Consider the following 19,824-nt stretch of genomic DNA (forward strand, 5'->3'; position numbering starts at 1 on the left):
GTAATAGAAACCCTGCAGAGGAGCAGGCTCAGGGGGGACCTTGTGGCTCTGCACAAGTCCCTGACAGGAGGGGGCAGCCGGGGGGGTCGGGCTCTGCTGCCAGGGAACAGGGACAGGAGGAGAGGGAACGGCCTCAGGCTGGGCCAGGGGAGGCTCAGGGTGGACAGCAGCAGGAATTTCCCCATGGAAAGGGAGCTCAGGCCTTGGCAGGGGCTGCCCAGGGAGGTTTGGAGTGCCCATCCCTGGAGGTGTCCCAGGAGTGCCTGGAGGTGGCACTCAGTGCTCTGGGCTGGGGACAAGGTGGGCATCGGGCACAGCTGGGCCTGGCTGGGCTGGGAGGGCTTTTCCAGCCTCAGGGATCCTGGGATTCTGTGATCTAAAAAAGACAAGGTGCTGAGGGAAGGGACAGCTCCATCAGCCAATCAGTCATTATTAATCCCTGGGGAAATGTGTTTGCCATCAATTGTAGCTGCAGTCTCTGGTGTTTCAGACACTGCAGCACTTGGGGCTGGCTGCCGGTGTCTTCAAAACTTGTGAAAAATCTTATTCACAAATGGTTTTGCTCCTCTGCTGGTTATGGGACATGAACAGCCTGGTCAGTGCTGAAAGCCAATAACCTCCCTTGTGCTTTCCCAGGGAAAATCCTGAACATCCACCCGTCCCTGCTGCCGTCCTTCAAGGGAGCGAACGCGCACAAGCTGGTGCTGCAGGCCGGGGTCAGGGTCACGGGCTGCACCGTGCACTTCGTGGCTGTGAGTACCTGCTGCCCCTCCTGCAGCTCTGTGACCCTCCAGGGTTAACATTCCCACCTCCCTGGCTCTCTGCAATGCTTCCCCTTGAACATTTTCACCTCAGAGTCTGCTGGGGATGCCCTTGAACCCTCGTGTTTGATCACCTGCCCTCCTTTGTGCACTCAGAACCTTGTCTCTAGAAATGATAGAGATTTTATTGTGACAATGCAGTGCTTTACCTTGCTGACTCTGGAGAAGGAATGGAAATGAATCATCTGTCCAGGAGTTTAAGCTTTCCCTAAGGGAACTTCTTCCCACTGCTGCCTTCCACCAATTGGAGTGGGGGAATAGTTCAAGTAAGGCCTTGGCTAAGCCAAAGTCTTTATCAAATACAGCCCCAGCTTCCTGGAGTTTACCCTACAACCTGCCTTGTTTCTGGCTTTTAAGAAAAAGGAAAAATAGAAACAAACAAACAAAACAACAACAACAAAAAAAACCCACTGGAAATGGCACAGGATTTGTTAAGGAGTGATCCAGTGTTTGTGGGAACAGAGAAAAACCTGACAATTTATGTTGGTCAGACCCCGAGCACAGAAAGGGCACAGATCTCTCAGCTTTAGAGCCACATTTTTATCAGGCCAGGGATCATTGGTTCCCTTTTGGTCACTTCTCAGGGTTCAAAGGTCTCCTCTCCTCTGGCTCCCCTCTCCCTCTGCTGCTGGAATCTGTCTTCAGGATTTTTGCTTTCTCTTGGAAAAAGAGAGTGGAATTATTTTTCCAGATAGAAGGGAAAACTTAATTCTTCTTTCTACGCCATGACTTGGGGTTTCTCTGCGGCAGCTCCTGAGAAGCTGCCCCAGCAAGGTGCCAGGGAAGATCTGCTGGATCCCTGGCCCGGCTCTGTGCCAGGCCTGGGCTCACTCCCCCTCTGGACTGAATGTCCTCGTGCTGCCCAGCCCAGCCCCTCCTGCCCCTGGCTAACGGGGTTTTTGGAGCAGGATTGCTGCTCCCTGGTGTTCTGCCTCCCTCCTCTTTTCCTCTGCACCCTTCCCAGGCCAAGGTCAGTCCCAGCAGCTGCTCTGCCGCCTCCCACCAGCCCAAATCCCAGTTCCCTGTAACCCCACGATCCCCGAGGCATGCCGGGGGCCCTTCCCTGCTGTGCCACCCCCACCTCTGTTTGTTGCCGTTGCAGGAGGAGGTGGATGCCGGGGCCATCATCTTCCAGGAGGCGGTGCCGGTGAAGGTGGGGGACACGGAGGCCACGCTGGCGGAGCGGGTGAAGGAGGCCGAGCACAGGGCCTTCCCCGCCGCCCTGCAGCTCGTGGCCAGCGGCGCCGTGCGCGTGGGCGAGGCGGGCAAGATCTACTGGAAATAGGGCCCAGTGGCCAGGGCCGGCCTGCACGGGGCAGCCAGGGCGGGCACAGGCCGGGCACAGGCCGGGCACAGGCTGCTCCCTCCACCTGCCTTGTCCTGCTCTCGCTCACAGGGTTAAAGATTCAAATCCCGGCAAAGCCACCAGTGGGAATTGTGGGGCCGTTCCCAGAGGGTGCAGCACTGGCTCCTGTAAGTGCTTCCTAATTTGAATCACTTCCTTGGCCAACATTTCGGTTCTCCATCGCTTCCCCAACAACACAAATCCAGCCAGGTGCTGCCAGAGAACCTGAGCAGCCCCAGGATGGACTCGAGGCCATCAGGGCTGTTCCCTGTCAGAGCCTCAGCCTGGAATGGGGACCCTCCTTGTGCTGGGCAGTGTTGCTGAGGGAAACTACAATGGAAGAGACAGACAAAGGCAGAATCCTCCACTCTGAAAACCTCATCAAACCAGGACAAACTGGCCTCCCACAACACCAATTATTGGATTTTTTTTCCATTTGCTTCCTGCTTTGGTGGTGGTAGATCTTGTCTGGCCCAGACCCCTCACACACCCTGGCATTTCCAACCCTGAAACCTGCTGTTCATCAGATGCCGGCAGGATTCAGTGTCTGCTGCCCCTTTTTCCCTCAGCATTCCCATGAATTCCCCTCAGATTTGGGTTTTTATTTTTTTACGTGAGCAGAAAGACCTGACACAAAACACGTCCTTGGCTTGTGAAGCATTCCTCAGGAATTCTGAAGTGCCTTTATTCTTGGAACAGTGTTTTCACCTGGAATAACACTGAGGGACACCCAGGAATTATGAACATTTGGAAAACAATTGGGGTTTTTGTGCAGCTCAACACTTGTGGTTTTCTTTTAATATTTTGGTGTAGTTATGAAACCTTTGACTGTTCTTACTAAAAGGATCAGGTTTCCCACACAGGAAGCAGATGAGGTGGTTTAGAGGTCCCCTTTAACACAGAGAAAGCTGATTTTATTCTGGGCTCTGATGCTCTGATGGTACTCCCATGTTGGCATAACCTCCTTTGGGATTTGAAATAAAGCCTAATAAAGTTTAAAAAAAATTCAATCTACAGCTATTTTCTTGGAATTGCTTTCCCAGGGCTCTGGGGGGAGGAGGAAAGGGGCTGTACACAGTGTGGGGCAGGGGGGAGGTCACACAGCTCCAGCCAGGGAAGGCAGAGGAAATAAAGACTTGGAGGGGTGAAATCAGTGCCCGTGCAGGGACTCAATATCACATTATTGATCAGAGCAGTTGGATCACTGCCAGAGAGGCCAACAGAGGGAGATCTGTCCCAAACCCAACATCCCACTCCATCAGAGGTACTTTGGTCCAGACTCTGATATTTTGTCATGTGAGGCTGATGTGAAATGGGATTTCACAGAGTCACACGAGTTTGGGTTGGGAGGGACCTCAAAGCCCACCCAGTGCCACCCCTGCCATGGCAGGGACACCTCCCACTGTCCCAGGCTGCTCCCAGCCCCAATGTCCAGCCTGGCCTTGGACACTGCCAGGGATCCAGGGGCAGCCCCAGCTGCTCTGGGCACCCTGTGCCAGGGCCTGCCCACCCTCGCAGGGAACAATTCCTGTCCAATATCCCATCCAGCCCTGCCCTCTGGCACTGGGAAGCCATTCCCTGGCTCCTGGCCCTCCATGCCTTGTCCCCAGTCCCTCTCCAGCTCTCCTGGAGCCCCTTTAGGCCCTGCAAGGGGCTCTGAGCTCTCCCTGGAGCCTTTTCTCCTCCAGGTGAGCACCCCCAGCTCTCCCAGCCTGGCTCCAGAGCAGAGGGGCTCCAGCTCTGGAGCAGCTCCGGGGGCTCTCTGGACTCTCTCCAGCAGCTCCAGGACTTTGTTGTCCCACTCTTGCAGCAGCAGGTCCTGGTTGGGGTTGCTCTGGGAAGCTCCCAGTGCTCTGCCACAGAAATGGATCCCTTGGAAGAATGAATTCCCCTCGGAAGCACCAGACCAGTTTTACAGCTCGAGCCCCCTCCTTGTAACACATTTTCTCCTTTCCAGGTTCAAAACCAGAACAAAGCAATTCCAAATCTGAAAAGCCAGCCTGGCTCCCACCATGATTTTTCCAAAGGGCTGTAACAAAAGCTGTGAGCTCAGGGAAAAGGACGGGAAGGGAAACTTGGGATACTGAGACATCAAAGAGAAGCACAGGGAGGAGGAGGGAGGGGGAGGAAGGAGGGAGGAAGGAGGGAGGAAGGAGGGAGGAAGGAGGGAAGATGAGCAGCGCCGCAGCCCCTCAAGGACCTGCCCACAGCCCCCCGTGTTCCAGAGGCTCCGGAGCCGCGGCCGAGGACGAGCCGTGTCCCTGCTCCTCTTGAGGGCTCAGCCTTTGGCTCTCCCGCCTCCAGCAGGTTGCCCCACGGGCTCCGAGCCGCACGGCGCCGCTGGCCACGAGCTGCAGGCCCAGGGGGAAGGCCCTGAGCTCGGCCTCCCGCAGCCGCTCCGCCAGCGCGGCCTCCGTGTCCCCCGGCCGCGGCGGCACCGGCTCCCGGTGGATCACGGCCCTGGCGCCCGGCTCCTCCTGCGGGGGGACCGAGGGGCTCAGGGGAACGGCTCGGGACGGCTCTGGGCGCTGTGGGTGGAGCACAGGGCCGGGGGAGGGCAGGGGGCTCGAGGGACAGCCAGAGAGGGGACGCCTCCATGAGGGACAGCTCCAGGAGCTCAGGGGCACCGCGGGAGGAGAGCGGGGCTGGCACATTCTGGGAGGAGGAGAAATGGGAATAAACCGCCCCAAAATGCAAGGGAAGAAGGCGGGACCTCAAGCAAGCCCAAATGCAACCCCAAATCTTCCTGGGTTTTACTGGTAACAATACCAAGATTCCCATTCATTCCTGTTACCTCTGCCTGTTTCTGCCCTCAGAAAGAAAAGAAAAAAAAGCAAACTCCTAACTTCCAAATTTTCCTAACTTCCCAGTTCTGAGGCCACTCACCAGGACGAAATGCACAGTGCAGCCTGAGACTTTGAATCCACTTTCCAGGGGCTCCTGATGGGCATTTCCATCCTTGATGCGTGGGAAAAGTGATGGAGAAGCATTCAAAATTTTCCCTGGGCATCAGTGTGAGAGGAGAAAAAGAAATTGATAATCTGAACTGAATTTCCTTAAAAATAAAATGAGATTAGATCATCACTCGAAGCCCTGAGCAGCGCTGCTCTGATGTGAGGGAATTCTGCTCTTCCAGGAGCACAGGTGCAGCAGCATTCCCAAAGGAGCCTGTCACTCCTGAGCAAGGCCTCAGGAGCTGGCACTCACTCACTGCTCACCCCTCGCTCACTTGGGGCACACATGGAGCTGTGTCAGGGTGTGCAGGGCACCACAGGAGGGAGGGGAATGGAGGAATCCACCTCTCTCCCATTTTTCTCTGAGTGGGAACAGCAGGAGGTGAGTTCAGCAGGACTCCCCAGCACAGCTCCCTGGCAAAGGATGGGATCAAACTCCGTCCCTGGGCAAGGCACAGACCCACCCCACACCCCCATTTTGCCCCTCTCTCACTGCTGAGGCAGCAGAAGGGGCTCCTCTGGCAATCCTCAGGCAGAATCCCAACACAGTCCCACTGCAGAGGAAATGGGAGCACAGGGCAGCAGTGCCAGCAGGGCTGAGGGATTCAACCAAAGGACAAAGAGCTCTGACAGTGGAATCCTGGGGAGACCAACCACCCCTGGTTCGGTTTCTCTTTTACATTTCATTCCTTACCTTTCCATTTTCGGAGAAAAGGGCTGGACAAAACCCTCATGAATCCTGACAGACAAATCAGCTCCACAGAGAATTCCTCCAGGACTCGGTCAATGGTGCTGTCGAATTCCGAGCGGCTCCCGTACAGTTTGTGATCAATCACCTGGAACAGTGAAACAAAAGCCACCTCAAGGAAACAACTCAGTGGGATTGAGAGCAGCTGCTTGGGCAACAAAGAGAAACAAACTGGATTCAATCCAGTCCACTCTGTGATTTGAAAGGAAGGTGTAGTCAGGTGGGGTCAGTGTTTTCTGCCATGTCCCAAGTGAAAGGGCGAGAGGAAATGGCTCTAAATTGCACAAGGGGAGGTTCAGATTGGAGATTAGAAATCATTTTTCCCTTTTAAGAGTGGTCAGGCATTGGAATGAGTTGCCCGGGGAGGTGGTGGAGTCAACTGGCCAGACCCTCTGGGTGAGAGGAGGAGGAGCTCCTTTATTTCTACCCCACCTCTCATTCTCAGCCCCCAGGTGAGTGCTGATTCCTGACTCTCCTGAGGGCCTTCAAACAAGGGGCTCACAAAGTCTCTGTGAAAGTGTGACTGAAGTTTGAGATCACTTTTTTTTTTAACAATGAGTCAGAAAAATGTCACGTGAATCCAGCTCAGGGGCTGAAGAAGCTGCTGAACCCTTCCCATGCAGGGACAGCCTCTAGCAGGGTTTATTCCCATCTGTGCACAGCTGTAAAAACAGCTGCTCAAACCCACTCGATGGCAGAAGGGGGAGTTCCTGCATTTGCCATCCCAAGTCATGGAGTGTTCTCAGACAGTGCTGATGGTCCTTGCCAGGGGATTTTATGGAACAAACCAGGACAAATTCCTCTCCCAAGGAGCTGCTCTGTGGCCCACAGGCAGAAGAAAAGACTTGTGTGATGTCACTGAAAGGGACTGGGCACAATGTGAGACACAGGTTTTCATCCTGGAGAAGAGAAGGCTTTGGGAGACCTGAGAGCCCCTTCCAGGGCCTAAAGGGGCTCCAGGAGAGCTGGAGAGGGACTGGGGACAAGGGCTGGAGGGCCAGGAGCCAGGGAATGGCTTCCCAGTGCCAGAGGGCAGGGCTGGATGGGAGATTGGGCAGGAATTGTTCCCTGGGAGGGTGGGCAGGCCCTGGCACAGGGTGCCCAGAGCAGCTGGGGCTGCCCCTGGATCCCTGGCAGTGCCCAAGGCCAGGCTGGACATTGGGGCTTGGAGCAGCCTGGGACAGTGGGAGGTGTCCCTGCCATGGCAGGGGTGGGGCTGGATGGGCTTTAAGGTCCCTCCCAACCCAATCCCTTCTGGGATTCTGTGATTCTAAGGAGGGGTAAATCCAGGAGACAACACATTTCTGTGCTTTGCAGAACCTGAAGTTTGACTGATTTCAGCCAAAGCTTGAGGCTCGTGGGCTGCAGTCTCAGACCCAAACCATCCATTTAAATCCCTTCCCTGGGATGTAGCACTCACTGCTGAGCTGGGAAAGGCTCCCAGAGCCCAGTGGGGACTCCCAGCTCTGCCTCTCCTTCCAGCTCTGTGCTCCATCCATGGGGAAAACTTCACACTGAAGTGAAACCTCAGTGCTCAGCAAGCATTTCCTGACCATCCACGGGCTCAGCAGCAGGGAATAAAAAGGAGAAGGGAATGTGTCCTTACCCTGGTGGGAATTCCAGCCCGGGCTGCACTCCGTAGCTCCTCCACTCCAGATTTGTTGGAGATGACCAGGACCAGCTGGGCACAGCTGCCCGGCTCCCTGGCAGAGCTGATGAGCGCAGGCAGGGTCGTGCCTCCAGCAGGGAGAGAGCAAAGGTTGGGGGACAGATGAGCACCCACGGCCCTGGGAGGGGCTCTCAGCTGCTGCTCTAACAAGGATCTGCTGGTCCACAATCAGGACTGAGGGGTGGGGACACTGATAAAGCTCAGGTTTTAAGCAATGCAACATAACCCCTTGACTTGCAGTCAGAGTGATACCCTGGACTTTGAAGGTCCAGGGACTCTACTGAAAGAAAGGCCAGGTGGACACACCTGAATCCAGCCTCTCCTGTGTAAGGACATTCTCTGTGCCAGGACAAGTGACAGCTCACCTATTCCAGAGACAAGAACTGCCACTTTCACCTTTCTCTTCCTGGGCTGGGGCTGGCTCTCGGCAGTGGTGTCGTTCAGCAGCTGCTGGGGGCTGCTCAGCTGCAGGGCCTCTGCAAGATTCTCCACTTCAATGTGAGAACCTGTTCCAAACACATGAGGAAAGTGTTAGATTTTACCTTTCCTTCTAAACTGACTTCGTATAGTTCATTAATAATGTTTCAATGACAGGAAAATGCATCAGCAATGAATTTATGTCAGCAGTGATGGAGCTCCAAAGGGATTCCCTGCTGGAACACCCCAACCTGCAGGAGTTGTGCTCATCTCTTGTGTTACCCACTCACAGAGTTGTTCACAGAGGCCTTCTCAAGGATTAGTCCCATCTTTTATACCTCTCATGTTGCAAGAGGACACTAAAAACGGTGCTGATGGAGCTGAGGTGACATTTTGGCTGCCCAAACTGTTGGGTCTCCAGAGGGATTTTGGTTCATGTCCTGCTGGATGTCCATCAGTGACACACCAGGATTCAGACTGACCATCATCACACATGACTGTACAAAGCTGTGGCCTACCCTCAACCTTCACATGGATCTGTGGGAGCTGGGGAGGGGCTGGACAGGAGGGGAGTTGATCTCCATGAGTGTGGTAAAATATCCACTGATGTTTGGGACAGTCAGCACAGGAATATCCTGAAACCTCAGGGAGGGGGAAGAGGTTATCCAGGTGCTGCCACCCTGAAACAAGAACTCACTGCTCATTTATTTAGTCCTGAAACGTTGATGTGGAGGTGTCCAGTAGCCTCCAGCCTAGTGAAACAACAGGGAAATGGTGTGAACTGCACAACAGGAACAGGGAGTCTGTTCAGTCCCACGAGGACACCTGCTCACCTGTGTGACAAGGGGCAACCACCTTCCCAATCAGCCAGGCCTCCTGCTGCCTCTGGATGTCCTGGAGAACGTGCTGGGCCAGGTCCTTCTGCACAACCAAGACGGCCCCGATCCCACAAGGAAAGGTCTGAGCCATCTCCTCTGCAGAGAGGTTCCCCTCCTTGTAGAGCCAGCAAAAGATTTCAGGGATCTTCCAGCTGAGAGCATCTGGAAAAGTTTGAAATTTGTGTGTGGGCAGCACAAATGTTTGTTATTACTTTTTATTTATTATCTGCAGTGACAGTGGTGTGTTACAAGAGCTGATAGAACCCAGTTCTTGCTGTTACAAAATCCCAGAGTCCCTGAGGCTGGAAAAGCCCTCCCAGCCCAGCCAAGCCCAGCTGTGCCCCATGCCCACCTTGTCCCCAGCCCAGAGCACTGAGTGCCACCTCCAGCCCTTCCTGGGACACCTCCAGGGATGGGCACTCCAAACCTCCCTGGGCAGCTCTTTCCAAGGCCTGACCTCCCTTTCCATGAAGAAATTGCTCCTGGTGTCCAACCTGAATGGTTTGGGTTGGAAGGGACCTTAAAGCCCATCTCAATCCACTCTCTGCCATGGGCAGGGACACCTTCCACTATCCCAGGTTACTCCAAACCCTGTCCAACCTGGCCTTGGAAATTTCCTTCTTTCCTTTCCAATTTCATTCTAGAAAAATACAGCCCAACACACACACACACACCCCTTCCTTCCCCCCTTCTCCCCTTCCCATCCCCACTCTATTTTTAGACTCACATGAACATGGTTTTCTTTACTATTTCGAATTTCTGAATTCTTTGCCCAATTTTGGCTTCATCAGAAAAAAGTTCTCCCTTACTCACAGATGTCAGATGTTGTGGGGAAGCTACCAAGAAAGTGCATTAAATGTGTGTATGTGGAGCAAACCATGCAAATTAATTCTCCCACCAAGCCTCACTGTTTAGGACAAAAGGTGTTGGAGAAGACTGTGTGCTCCTCATGACACCTCTCCATACAAAACATCTTGACCAGAGTTGTGCTGCCCTTAAACTCCTCTGGAATTTCCCTTTTTCTGTGAAGAGTGCTGCTCATGGCTTGGAACAGGAATGGTTTTGGCAGCCCCTTGGAAAGCACCACTTGGGGCCGTTCAGTCTCCAAGTCTGCAGGGACACTTCTGAGGATTCCACAGCTGAAGCTGAAAGGCCAAGGCCGTGCTGTGCCTGAGCTTTGTCACACAGGAAGCCCTCAGGCACTTACCCAGGACGGCGCTGACGTGCTCGGGAAGGACCCTGGAGATGCCCCCCAGGAGCCCCTCAGCTGTGGGGGCAAAGCCCTTCACGTGCCCCGAGCGAAGGACGGGCAGCAGAGCTGGGCTGAACATCTTCCCTGGGGTCAGCAAAACATCTCCTGCAAACAACAGTGTCAGCTCAGTGCTTCTGTTTAAAACCTCTTGAGAGGTTTAGAATCAAAAAATCCCAGAATGGGTTGGGAGGGACCCCAAAGCCCATCCAGTGCCACCCCTGCCATGGCAGGGACACCTCCCACTGTGCCAGGCTGCTCCAAGCCCCAATGTCCAGCCTGGCCTTGGGCACTGCCAGGGATCCAGGGGCAGCCCCAGCTGCTCTGGGCACCCTGTGCCAGGGCCTGCCCACCCTCCCAGGGAACAATTCCTGCCCAATATCCAGCCTAAATTCTCCCTCTTTCAGTTTGTACCCATTACTCTTGGTCCTGTCCCTCCATCCCCTATTCCCAAGTCCCTCTCCAGGTCTCTTGGAGCCCCTTTGGGCCCTGCAAGGAGCTCTGAGGTTTCCCTGGAGCCTTCCCTTCTCCAGGCTGAATTCAATGAATTTGTCTCAAAGGTGGGGTGTTTTGTGGGAATGCTTCCCTGAACAGGTTCTCTCCCAGTCCTTGTAGCAGGCCTTGGGAAGGAGGCAGAAGTGCTGCCCACTCTCCCAGAGCAGTGGACACCAGCCCTGCCCAAAAGACCAATTAACCCAGGCTGATGGGCACAGCCCTTGGCAGCCCCTGGCCATGCAAATCCCTTGGGAAGAAGGATACCACACCCAGAGTGGTGTCCCCGCAGCTGCCCGGGGCTGGCGAGGAGCAGTGCAGGGAGGACGCCAGGAGGATCTTGCGCACGACGCCGAAGCCGCGGCCGGGGATGCCGGGAGAGCCCAGGCCGAGCAGCACATCGCCCTCGTCAGCCCTCTGCAGCCCCAGCAGCCGCTGGCCTCGCTCCACCGCTCCCACCACGAACCCGGCCAGGTCACAGTGCCCAGAGGGACACGGGGCCGCCACTTCTGTCACCTCCCCACCTACGGGGGAGAGAGGGGTCAGCACCTCCTGCAGTGGGGTTGGTGTTCATTTTAGTCACAGAATGCCAGGATGGTTTGGGTTGGAAGGGACCTTGAAGCCCATCCCATTCCCACCCCTGCCATGGCAGGGACACCTCCCACTGTCCCAGGCTGCTCCCAGCCCCAATGTCCAGCCTGGCCTTGGGCACTGCCAGGGATCCAGGGGCAGCCCCAGCTGCTCTGGGCACCCTGTGCCAGGGCCTGCCCACCCTCCCAGGGAACAATTCCTGCCCAATCTCCCATCCAGCCCTGCCCTCCCCCAGCTCAAAGCCATTATTGTAACACAATTTTAAATTTATGGCATCTTCTAAAGTGAACAGCTTATGCAGGGACACGCAGCCTAAGAACTTTCAGATCTCTTTTTAAAATCCTTCTTGGTTTCTTACTTCACCTCAAGACTCCAACAAACCAAAGCTTCATGAAAGAAGAAGCGTTTTTATGATTATTATTTCTGGTACTCATGTGGCACCTCCCTGCTAGGACTAAGTGTAGAGGATGGAAGAAAACATTAACGTTGAAGAGTGTCAGGCTGCCAGCTCTGTTCTCCTTTGTTCAGGGATAAAGAAGGAAGAACAAGGATCCAAATGCACAAATACTAAACCCCTTCTTCCTGTGCTGACCCATTTTACAGACAAGGAAGAATTTAAGCACAAATTCTCAACTGTTTTTTCCACCAAACAGAAACCAAGAATTCCAGGGCCACATTCTGCCTCTGCCTCTCAAGTCCATTTCTCTGGTGATAAATTCAACATCAGATCCTTCAAATCCCAGAGGAGAGGAGTGTCCATACCCAGGAAAGCACACCCTGCACTCCTGCAAGCCTCAGCTATTCCTTCTTTTATTGTTTCCATCACTTCAGCATCGAGTTTGCCACAGGCCAAATGGCTGAGGAAGAAGAGGGGCTCAGCTCCCTGAGCCAGGAGGTCGTTGACACACAGGGCCACCAGGTCCTGCCCGATGGTGTCATGTCTTTTACAGACCTGGGCAACCTGCAAAACATGGTGGGAATGAGAAACAGGCAGAACTCAGTTAGTAATCACTGAAATCAGCAGAAACCTTTTCTCTGAAAGGAATCACTACAGGACTTTCATGGAGGACAGAACCTGGTGCATTACCTGGTTTAAAGGAAGAGAAAATAGCTCATTTTCTTACAGACCAGGGAAAAAAACCAGAAAAATCTATTTTGCCTTTATCTTGGAACATTAGTTCAAATTCCAGCTACAGCTACCCACAAAGTGTAATTTTGGGTGGGTTTTTTTGTTTACTGTTTGGAATATCATCATGGAATCATGGAATGGTTTGGGTTGGAAGGGACCTCAGAGCCCACCCAGTGCCACCCCTGCCATGGCAGGGACACCTCCCACTGTCCCAGGCTGCTCCAAGCCCCAATGTCCAGCCTGGCCTTGGGCACTGCCAGGGATCCAGGGGCAGCCCCAGCTGCTCTGGGCACCCTGTGCCAGGGCCTGCCCACCCTCCCAGGGAACATTTCCTGCCCAATCTCCCATCCAGCCCTGCCCTCTGGCACTGGGAAGCCATTCCCTGGCTCCTGGCCCTCCATGCCTTGTTCCCAGTCCCTCTGCAGCTCTCCTGGAGCCCCTTTAGGCCCTGGAAGGTCTTTAATAAAGCACAAACAGTTCCCTCAGAGAAGTTGCTATTTGGTTTTAGAAGAAGTCCTCAAGGTGTCTGCATTTCACAAGTAGTGAAACCTGGTGTTGTGGCTTCCATAAAGTGCTGACATTTCCAGCTCTCAGGGATACCCTGGAGCATCCTGCTCAGCTCACGGGGCTGCAGAGGGACAAAGATTGCACACAGATCACAGAATTATGAAATCATAGAATTATTTAGGGTGCAAAAGACCTTGAAGATCATCAGTGAATAAATTTTCAAGGAGGTACCTTTTAGTGACACAGTGCAGAAAAGGTGCAGAAAAGCCCAGGACAGAGGGATGGGCGAGGGGAAAACGTGGATAAATATCACTGGATTCCAAATGATGAGGGAGCAGCACCCAAACAAAGTCTGGGCTTGGATTCCTGATTGATTTCCCCGGCTGCTGGATTTAGGAGAGCTATGGAAATGGGCATCCCATGGTCTTTGCTGCACGACAGCACCTCCCTCCCACTGCTCCAGGAACAATCCGAGCAGGCATCAGCCAGCCTTGCCTTGGCCAAGGAAGAACCTTGGGAACAGTCTGTGGAAACACAGTTGGGAATGTCTGTGTGCCAAGCAGTTGGAACAAAGACTCACAAGGGCCAGCACCAATCACTTTTTCCTGCTCAGAGATGTCCCAGGATGTAAGACTGCAAAAGACCTTTGGAATGACTCTGCTCAGTCTCCTGCTGTTTGTTATCCTGGCATTAAAGGCAGAACCATTTGAAACAAGGGATATTGCTGTGCTTGACAGTGAAAGGAGCTTCAGATCTCCACTCTCCTGATGGCTGAAAACCTCCTGATTTAATATATAAATAAATCCCCGGGTCAGCTTATCCTGATTTGATACATAGATATATCCCTGGCTCCATTTATTCTAATTCAGTACATAAATGTAATTCCTAATTCAGCTTATCCTGTGTGTTCTTGGCTAATTAAAATTCTTTATCTCTTGGCTTCTGTTCCCCTTTAATGTTTATTTTTTCCATCCTTCCTTTCCCCAGTGCTCTGACAGAGGTACCTGTGCTCCTTCTCTCTGTAATTTATTAGGCTGAGTCTGCCAGTTCTCATTTCAACACCTCCCTGTGCTCCTCCACACAGATCTTTCTCAAAGCCAATGGACCCTCTATTGTATAGCAGAAATTCTGGGGCTTAGTGCCTCAAGTGTTCAGCTAAATTCTTGGTTTATTATCATTTCATCCCAAAATATCCACATTCTCAACACACCATGCCCGGACCTTGCACAAATTACCATTTACAAAGTTCAGGTGCCCATTGCAGTGGACTCAGGAGTGTTTGTAGAGCTCAGGAGGGTGCAGGTGGTGGGACTGGCTGTGGCACTGAAACACCCCTGGCAGGTGACATCAGCTTTGCTGCAGTGGGGCTGCCAATTACCTGCAGTTTGGGTCCAAGGCTCTTGGTCTGGGACACCAGGATGGGATCATCGTAACCAGATGCCTTCAGGTCAAAGAAAGCAGCAAAGCCTCCTCCTTCTGATCGACTTCCTGCCAAGTACAAACATGGCAAGGATCGGATTTATGGGAAATAAAAAGACCCAAAAACTCTCACCAAGACAAGAACTGTAAATTATCACAGAATGCCAGGATCCCTGAGGCTGGAAAAGCCCTCCCAGCCCAGCCAGGCCCAGCTGTGCCCGATGCCCACCTTGTCCCCAGCCCAGAGCACTGAGTGCCACCTCCAGCCCTTCCTGGGACACCTCCAGGGATGGGCACTCCAAACCTCCCTGGGGCAGCCCCTGCCAAGGCCTGAGCTCCCTTTCCATGGGGAAATTCCTGCTGCTGTCCACCCTGAGCCTCCCCTGGCCCAGCCTGAGGCCGTTCCCTCTCCTCCTGTCCCTGTTCCCTGGCAGCAGAGCCCGACCCCCCCGGCTGCCCCCTCCTGTCAGGGACTTGTGCAGAGCCACAAGGTCCCCCCTGAGCCTGCTCCTCTGCAGGGTTTCTATTACTAATATTGTATTTATTTATTTATTTATGGTATTCCCATTATATTCCTCTCCATTCTGCACCTCTAGGAAGCACAATCACCTCCATGGCAAGGCAGGCATTTCTTAATTAACCATAAGGAGAGTGACAAGAAAGAAATGAATTTTCTTTCTTTGTGCTGATCCCAGCCCAGTTTCCCAAGCTCAGTTTTAATGCCACAAGAGCATTGCCCACCTCTCAGGGAGAAAAGAACCAATATTCTGAGGGGACTCCCAGATTGTTCCCAGTCCTACCTGCCCTGGTGCCTTTCACAGCTGATGTTGGGGGCAGATGACTCAAAGCGTCCCTGGTTACAGCTCCCACGTGTCTGTCCTTGTACATCAGGGCCCTGTGGGGAGGGAAGGACGTGCTGGCAGCAGCAGTGACCCATCAGAGATGGCCCAGATGTGAGGGGCAGGAAGGAACATCTGGGCTGGCCCCGTGCTCACGTACAGGGGCTGTTGGAGCAGCCGCAGGCCCCGGTGCCCGATGTCCCTCCTGAACGTGGCCCCCTGGAAGTGGATGGTGGCCACGCCCCTGTTGGCTTCTCCCAGAGCTTCCATCAGGTCCTGCTTGACAGCAGTGACGGACAGGACTCTGCCACCACTGGTCACCACCCTGCCATCCTTCAGCGCTGTGCCCCCATGGAACACCTGCAGCCCCAACTCCTTGGCTTGCAGAAGCCCTGCAAAAACAAAAGGAATCCTCTGGGGATTTTGAATCACATTCTCTGCTGACAATCACAGAATCAAGGTGGGAAGAGCCCTTCAGGATCACCCAGTGCCACCCCAGCAGCACCAGCAGCACCCCAAAGCCTGTCCCCAAGGGCCACATCCAGACTCCTCCTGAGCACTCCCAGAGACAGTGACTCCAGCACTCCCTGGGCAGCTCATCCCAAGGCCTCACCACTCTGGCAGGGAAAAATTGTTTCCAATCTCCACCCTGAGCCTCCCCTGGTGCCATTTGAGGCCATTTCCTCTCCTCCTTTCCCTTGGCACACGGCAGCAGAGCCCGACCCCCCCTCACTGCCCCTCCTGGCAGGGACTTGTGGGGAGCAGTGAGGTCCCCCCTGAGCCTCCTCTGCTCCAGGCTGAGCCCCTCATCTCCCTCAGGTGCTCCTCCTAGGATGGTTTTTCCAGATCCTTCCCCAGCTCCAGTCCCTTGTGTGGATAAAACACTGAATATTGAAGTCCTTTTATCAGGCAAGGGAGAAAAAGAATAAAGGTTCCCAACTTCCTTTCTTCTGAGAAACAGCATCACCAGTGAAGGGCAACCCACTGCACTGGCCCCAGGAATCCCCTTCTGAGCCATCCAGTAAAACGTCATGAAATTCCAAACTGGATTGGGCTGGAAAGTACCTTAAAGCCCATCCAGCCCCACCCCTGCCATGGGCAGGGACACCTCCCACTGTCCCAGGCTGCTCCAAGCCCCAATGTCCAGCCTGGCCTTGGGCACTGCCAGGGATCCAGGGGCAGCCCCAGCTGCTCTGGGCACCCTGTGCCAGGGCCTGCCCACCCTCCCAGGGAACAATTCCTGCCCAATCTCCCATCCAGCCCTGCCCTCTGGCACTGGGAAGCCATTCCCTGGCTCCTGGCCCTCCATGCCTTGGGAATTGTCTCTCTCCAGCTTTCCTGCAGCTCCTTCAGGCCCTGCAAGGCCACACTGAGCTCACCCCAAAGCTTCTCCTCCCCAGGCTGAACAATCCCAGCTCTCGCAGCCTTTCCTCCCAGCAGAGCTGCTCCATCCCTCTGCTCATCCTCGTGCCTCCTCTGGCCTCTCTCCTACATGTCCATGGATCTGGGGCAGCCCAAACATAAACAAAGAAATCACACAGGAACAGAAATAAGGGATCCAGAAGCCACCACAGGACATATCCCTACCCTGTGCCAGGAAAGCTGTGCTCTCTCTGGGAACTGGGAATAATTTGTGCAGGGCTTTCCTACAGGAAATCACAATCCACAGCCATTTCCTGTCTGGATTCTCCCCTCTCCCTAACATTAAACCATCAATGCTGATGTTACCTCAGCACTCCCCCACTATTCCCTCCTGCCCACTCAACACAATTCCCTACAAACACCTGGAGCTGGTACCCCACAAACACTCACAGGTCTGACACAGGGAAGCAAAACTGTTCAGGGTTTTGGGGTTTTTTTTAGATTCCTGTTTGGAGGGGAGGATAAGGGAAGAGGAGGAACTGCTGCCACCACCTGGGAAAATGAAAACCAAGCAGAGTTTTCTCCTTGCCACGGACTCAAGGGATTCTGATATATCCAATACCCAAATGGATATTGATATCTAAATGAATGTTGAATGCCTGTATGAATCCTGAATATCTATGTCTAAAATCTAAGTTAATATTGAATACCTATATGAATATTGACCACCTATATCTAATATCTGAGTTAATATTGAACACCTATATCTAATATCTAAGTTAATCTTGAATACCTATATGAATATTGAATATCTAGCTCTAAAATCTAAGTTAATATTGAATACCTATATGAATATTGAATATCTATCTCTAATATATAAGTTAATATTGAATACCTATATGAATATTGAACACCTATATCTAATATCTGAGTTAATATTGAACACCTATATCTAATATCTAAGTTAATCTTGAATACCTATATGAATATTGAACACCTATATCCAGTATCTAAGTTAATATTGAATACCTGTGTGAATACCGAATATCCCTGTGCCCACCTTCTCCAGCCCCTGGGGCCCTGTGAGGAAGGTGCCCCACTCTGGTGATCCCAGGGCAGATGGAGGAGGCTGCAGCGCTCCTGTTTCAAAGGTCACAGCCCCTCAGGTCTCACCCTGTCCCTCAGGTCGGGCTCTGGCTGAGTCCACGTGGCCTCCTGGCCCCAGGCAGGAAAGGCAGGCTGTGCTGCCAGCACTGCCTCAGGCTCCTGGCACTCTGTGCCAGTGCTCCCCATGGCCGGGGCACAGCTGCTGCAGGATGACACAGTTCCATCCTTCCCCATCACCTCCTTGTCACAGCAGCAGCAGCAGCAGCTGAGAGCAGATTTAACGCTGCAGGTGAGAGATCTCAGTGAGGAGCATTCCTGCCCCAAGGACCAGGAGCAAGGAGCAAGGCAGGCTCAGAGGGGGATCCAGGGGAGCTGTACAGACCTCTGGGAGCAGAGGGAGATCCAAACCCACGGAAGGACTAGGCTGTAATTAAATAGCGAACAACCTGCCAGAGTTACCTGTTACCTCCATGCCTTTGTCACAGTCTCCTGGGTATCCTGGGCTGGCCATGACCACACACACAGCAGTTCTGTTCTCTGACCAGGCTGGCATGGAGCTGCAGAGTTTGCCATCAATTGTTGCTTGAATCACTTCATAAAAATCATTTTTAAGCAGAGGGAGAATTACCTGTAGAAAGTTTTCAGAGTGATGGACGTTAACTTTTATTTTGCTGGCTTGCTGAAATTCACCTTAGGGAAAATTCAATTGGTGGAATAAAACCTGTGTATGCCAAGCCAGTAGATTTGGAAACTCTGGGTGAGCATTCCATTGGCAGCATCTTTTGGCACCAGTCATTAATTTAGAAACACAAGGTGTGAGCTTATGTAGAAGGAACATGAATTTAGGCCCCTCCCATTCTGCTTCTATCCAGAACCACAGAATCTGAGGGACAGTGTTTTAACTTAAAACCTTTAACTAATAATTCACAGGAGCTGATGAGCCAAAATTTTAAGTTACCTCAGACATTGTCTAAGATGTTCACATCCAGATCTTTCCCTAGAAATAAACTACAACAGTAAGAGGTAAAAGAATGGAGCATCTTTAATTTTCCAGTGTGTTTCACTCACCTGGCACTGGGGATCCCCAAACTGGCATTTAAAGTTTAAAATCTTCACCCCCTCTTTGGTCAGCATCAAACCTGTTTGTAGCACACCTGGACACAAAGAGCACAGCCAAGCAAATGAACTTAAACATTTCTTTCTTTCTTTCAAGAACTTCTTTAAATTAAACAGAGCATTTTGGAGTTTGGGATTCATTTCTGCAAATCAGAAGGCATTAGGAGCAAGGGTCCTGCAAGCACTTAGATGCAAGTCATAATAATTCCTCAATACCTGCAAAAGTGAGAAGCAGCCACCTGAGAACAGGGCACCACATTTCAAACCCCACAAAGCAAAGGTTCTCTGGCATCCTGCACCCAACTCCGTTCTTACTCAGCTCCCACTCCACTCTTACTCAGGCATTGTAAAAAAAGGCCCCAAAAAGCAGAAACTAAAGATGTGGGTTGGATCCCAGCTCTTAGAGGTCTGAGATCTCTTCAGTCCAACAGCAGCCCTTGGCATTACGTGACACCTGTGGGCATCACCTGCCTTTTCCAAAATAGCCTCTGGATAAAGACCTGAAGAAAATGGACATCGTTGTATGTAGGAGTGAGCAGTACAGCAGGACTGAAGTATCTGTTATGCCCTGAACTGCAAATAAATCTGTTTTATTTAAAAATATTTAATAAAATCATTGTGCTTTAAGCAGAAAAGACCAAAGTTCTCTCCCAAACAAAGAGCTGTGAACCAAATGAGTGAGGCTTAACATTGCATGAAAAATGAGCTGCTGCTGGGTTTTTTTATACAAATAGCATCTGGAACTCAGAAGCAGCCTCTGACAATGGAACTGACCTGGATAGGGGCTTACCTTGGCTTTCAGGTGCTCACTCACCTACATAGGCTGCTCCTTCTTGTCTCATGCTGTCCACGACGTGCTGGAGGATTGCACCCCTGATTTGCTCTAGAAGAGCTTCGGGAACCTGACAACCAAATCAAACCCACTGAGGCAGTGCTGGCATCTGCTGGCCTTGCTGGGAGGCCTGGAGTGAGCAGATGCCTGAGCTCTTTGTTGCTGTCCCAGCCCAACCCTGCTCCTTCCCTCGGGGTGCTGCTGCCTGGAGGATGGAAATTCCACTCCTCTGCCTCCCGAGGTGGTTTGGGTGGTTTGTAAGGAGGTCTGGGACTGGCAGCCTGGGCTGAACGCAGTCAGAGTGTTTCTGTCCTTGGACAAACCCACACTGATGTGTTGGAGCAGCTTA

At 52.7% G+C, this 19,824-nt stretch overlaps 2 protein-coding genes across 6 annotated transcripts in view; one reads left to right on the top strand and one right to left on the bottom strand.

Annotated features, from left to right (window-relative positions):
• Positions 1-3,180, top strand: part of GART (phosphoribosylglycinamide formyltransferase, phosphoribosylglycinamide synthetase, phosphoribosylaminoimidazole synthetase) — a 35,471-nt gene extending 32,291 nt beyond the window's left edge. For all 3 annotated transcript variants that reach the window (XM_039553855.1, XM_039553858.1, XM_039553853.1), the window contains 2 exons: positions 637-752; positions 1,924-3,180. In XM_039553855.1, coding sequence (XP_039409789.1) covers positions 637-752; positions 1,924-2,106 — 299 coding nt within the window. In that variant the 3' untranslated portion in view covers positions 2,107-3,180. The remainder of the gene's footprint in view (positions 1-636; positions 753-1,923) is intronic.
• Positions 1-19,824, bottom strand: part of LOC104698091 (trifunctional purine biosynthetic protein adenosine-3-like) — a 32,429-nt gene that overhangs the window by 4,873 nt on the left and 7,732 nt on the right. For 2 of the 3 annotated variants that reach the window (XM_039553833.1, XM_039553839.1), the window contains 15 exons: positions 19,458-19,545; positions 18,596-18,681; positions 17,987-18,155; positions 15,219-15,450; positions 15,020-15,114; positions 14,179-14,288; positions 11,927-12,125; positions 10,846-11,097; positions 10,040-10,189; positions 8,788-8,994; positions 7,903-8,043; positions 7,475-7,605; positions 5,815-5,956; positions 5,053-5,168; positions 3,928-4,643 (listed from right to left, as the gene is read on the bottom strand). In XM_039553833.1, coding sequence (XP_039409767.1) covers positions 4,359-4,643; positions 5,053-5,168; positions 5,815-5,956; positions 7,475-7,605; positions 7,903-8,043; positions 8,788-8,994; positions 10,040-10,189; positions 10,846-11,097; positions 11,927-12,125; positions 14,179-14,288; positions 15,020-15,114; positions 15,219-15,450; positions 17,987-18,155; positions 18,596-18,681; positions 19,458-19,545 — 2,403 coding nt within the window. In that variant the 3' untranslated portion in view covers positions 3,928-4,358. Of the gene's footprint in view, positions 1-3,927; positions 4,644-5,052; positions 5,169-5,814; positions 5,957-7,474; positions 7,606-7,902; positions 8,044-8,787; positions 8,995-10,039; positions 10,190-10,845; positions 11,098-11,926; positions 12,126-14,178; positions 14,289-15,019; positions 15,115-15,218; positions 15,451-17,986; positions 18,156-18,595; positions 18,682-19,457; positions 19,546-19,824 lie in introns of those variants that run through there. The other variant, XM_039553847.1, reaches the window with a different exon arrangement.

Source organism: Corvus cornix, chromosome 1 (genome assembly GCF_000738735.6).
Source record: "Corvus cornix cornix isolate S_Up_H32 chromosome 1, ASM73873v5, whole genome shotgun sequence".
Lineage (NCBI taxonomy): Eukaryota > Metazoa > Chordata > Aves > Passeriformes > Corvidae > Corvus > Corvus cornix.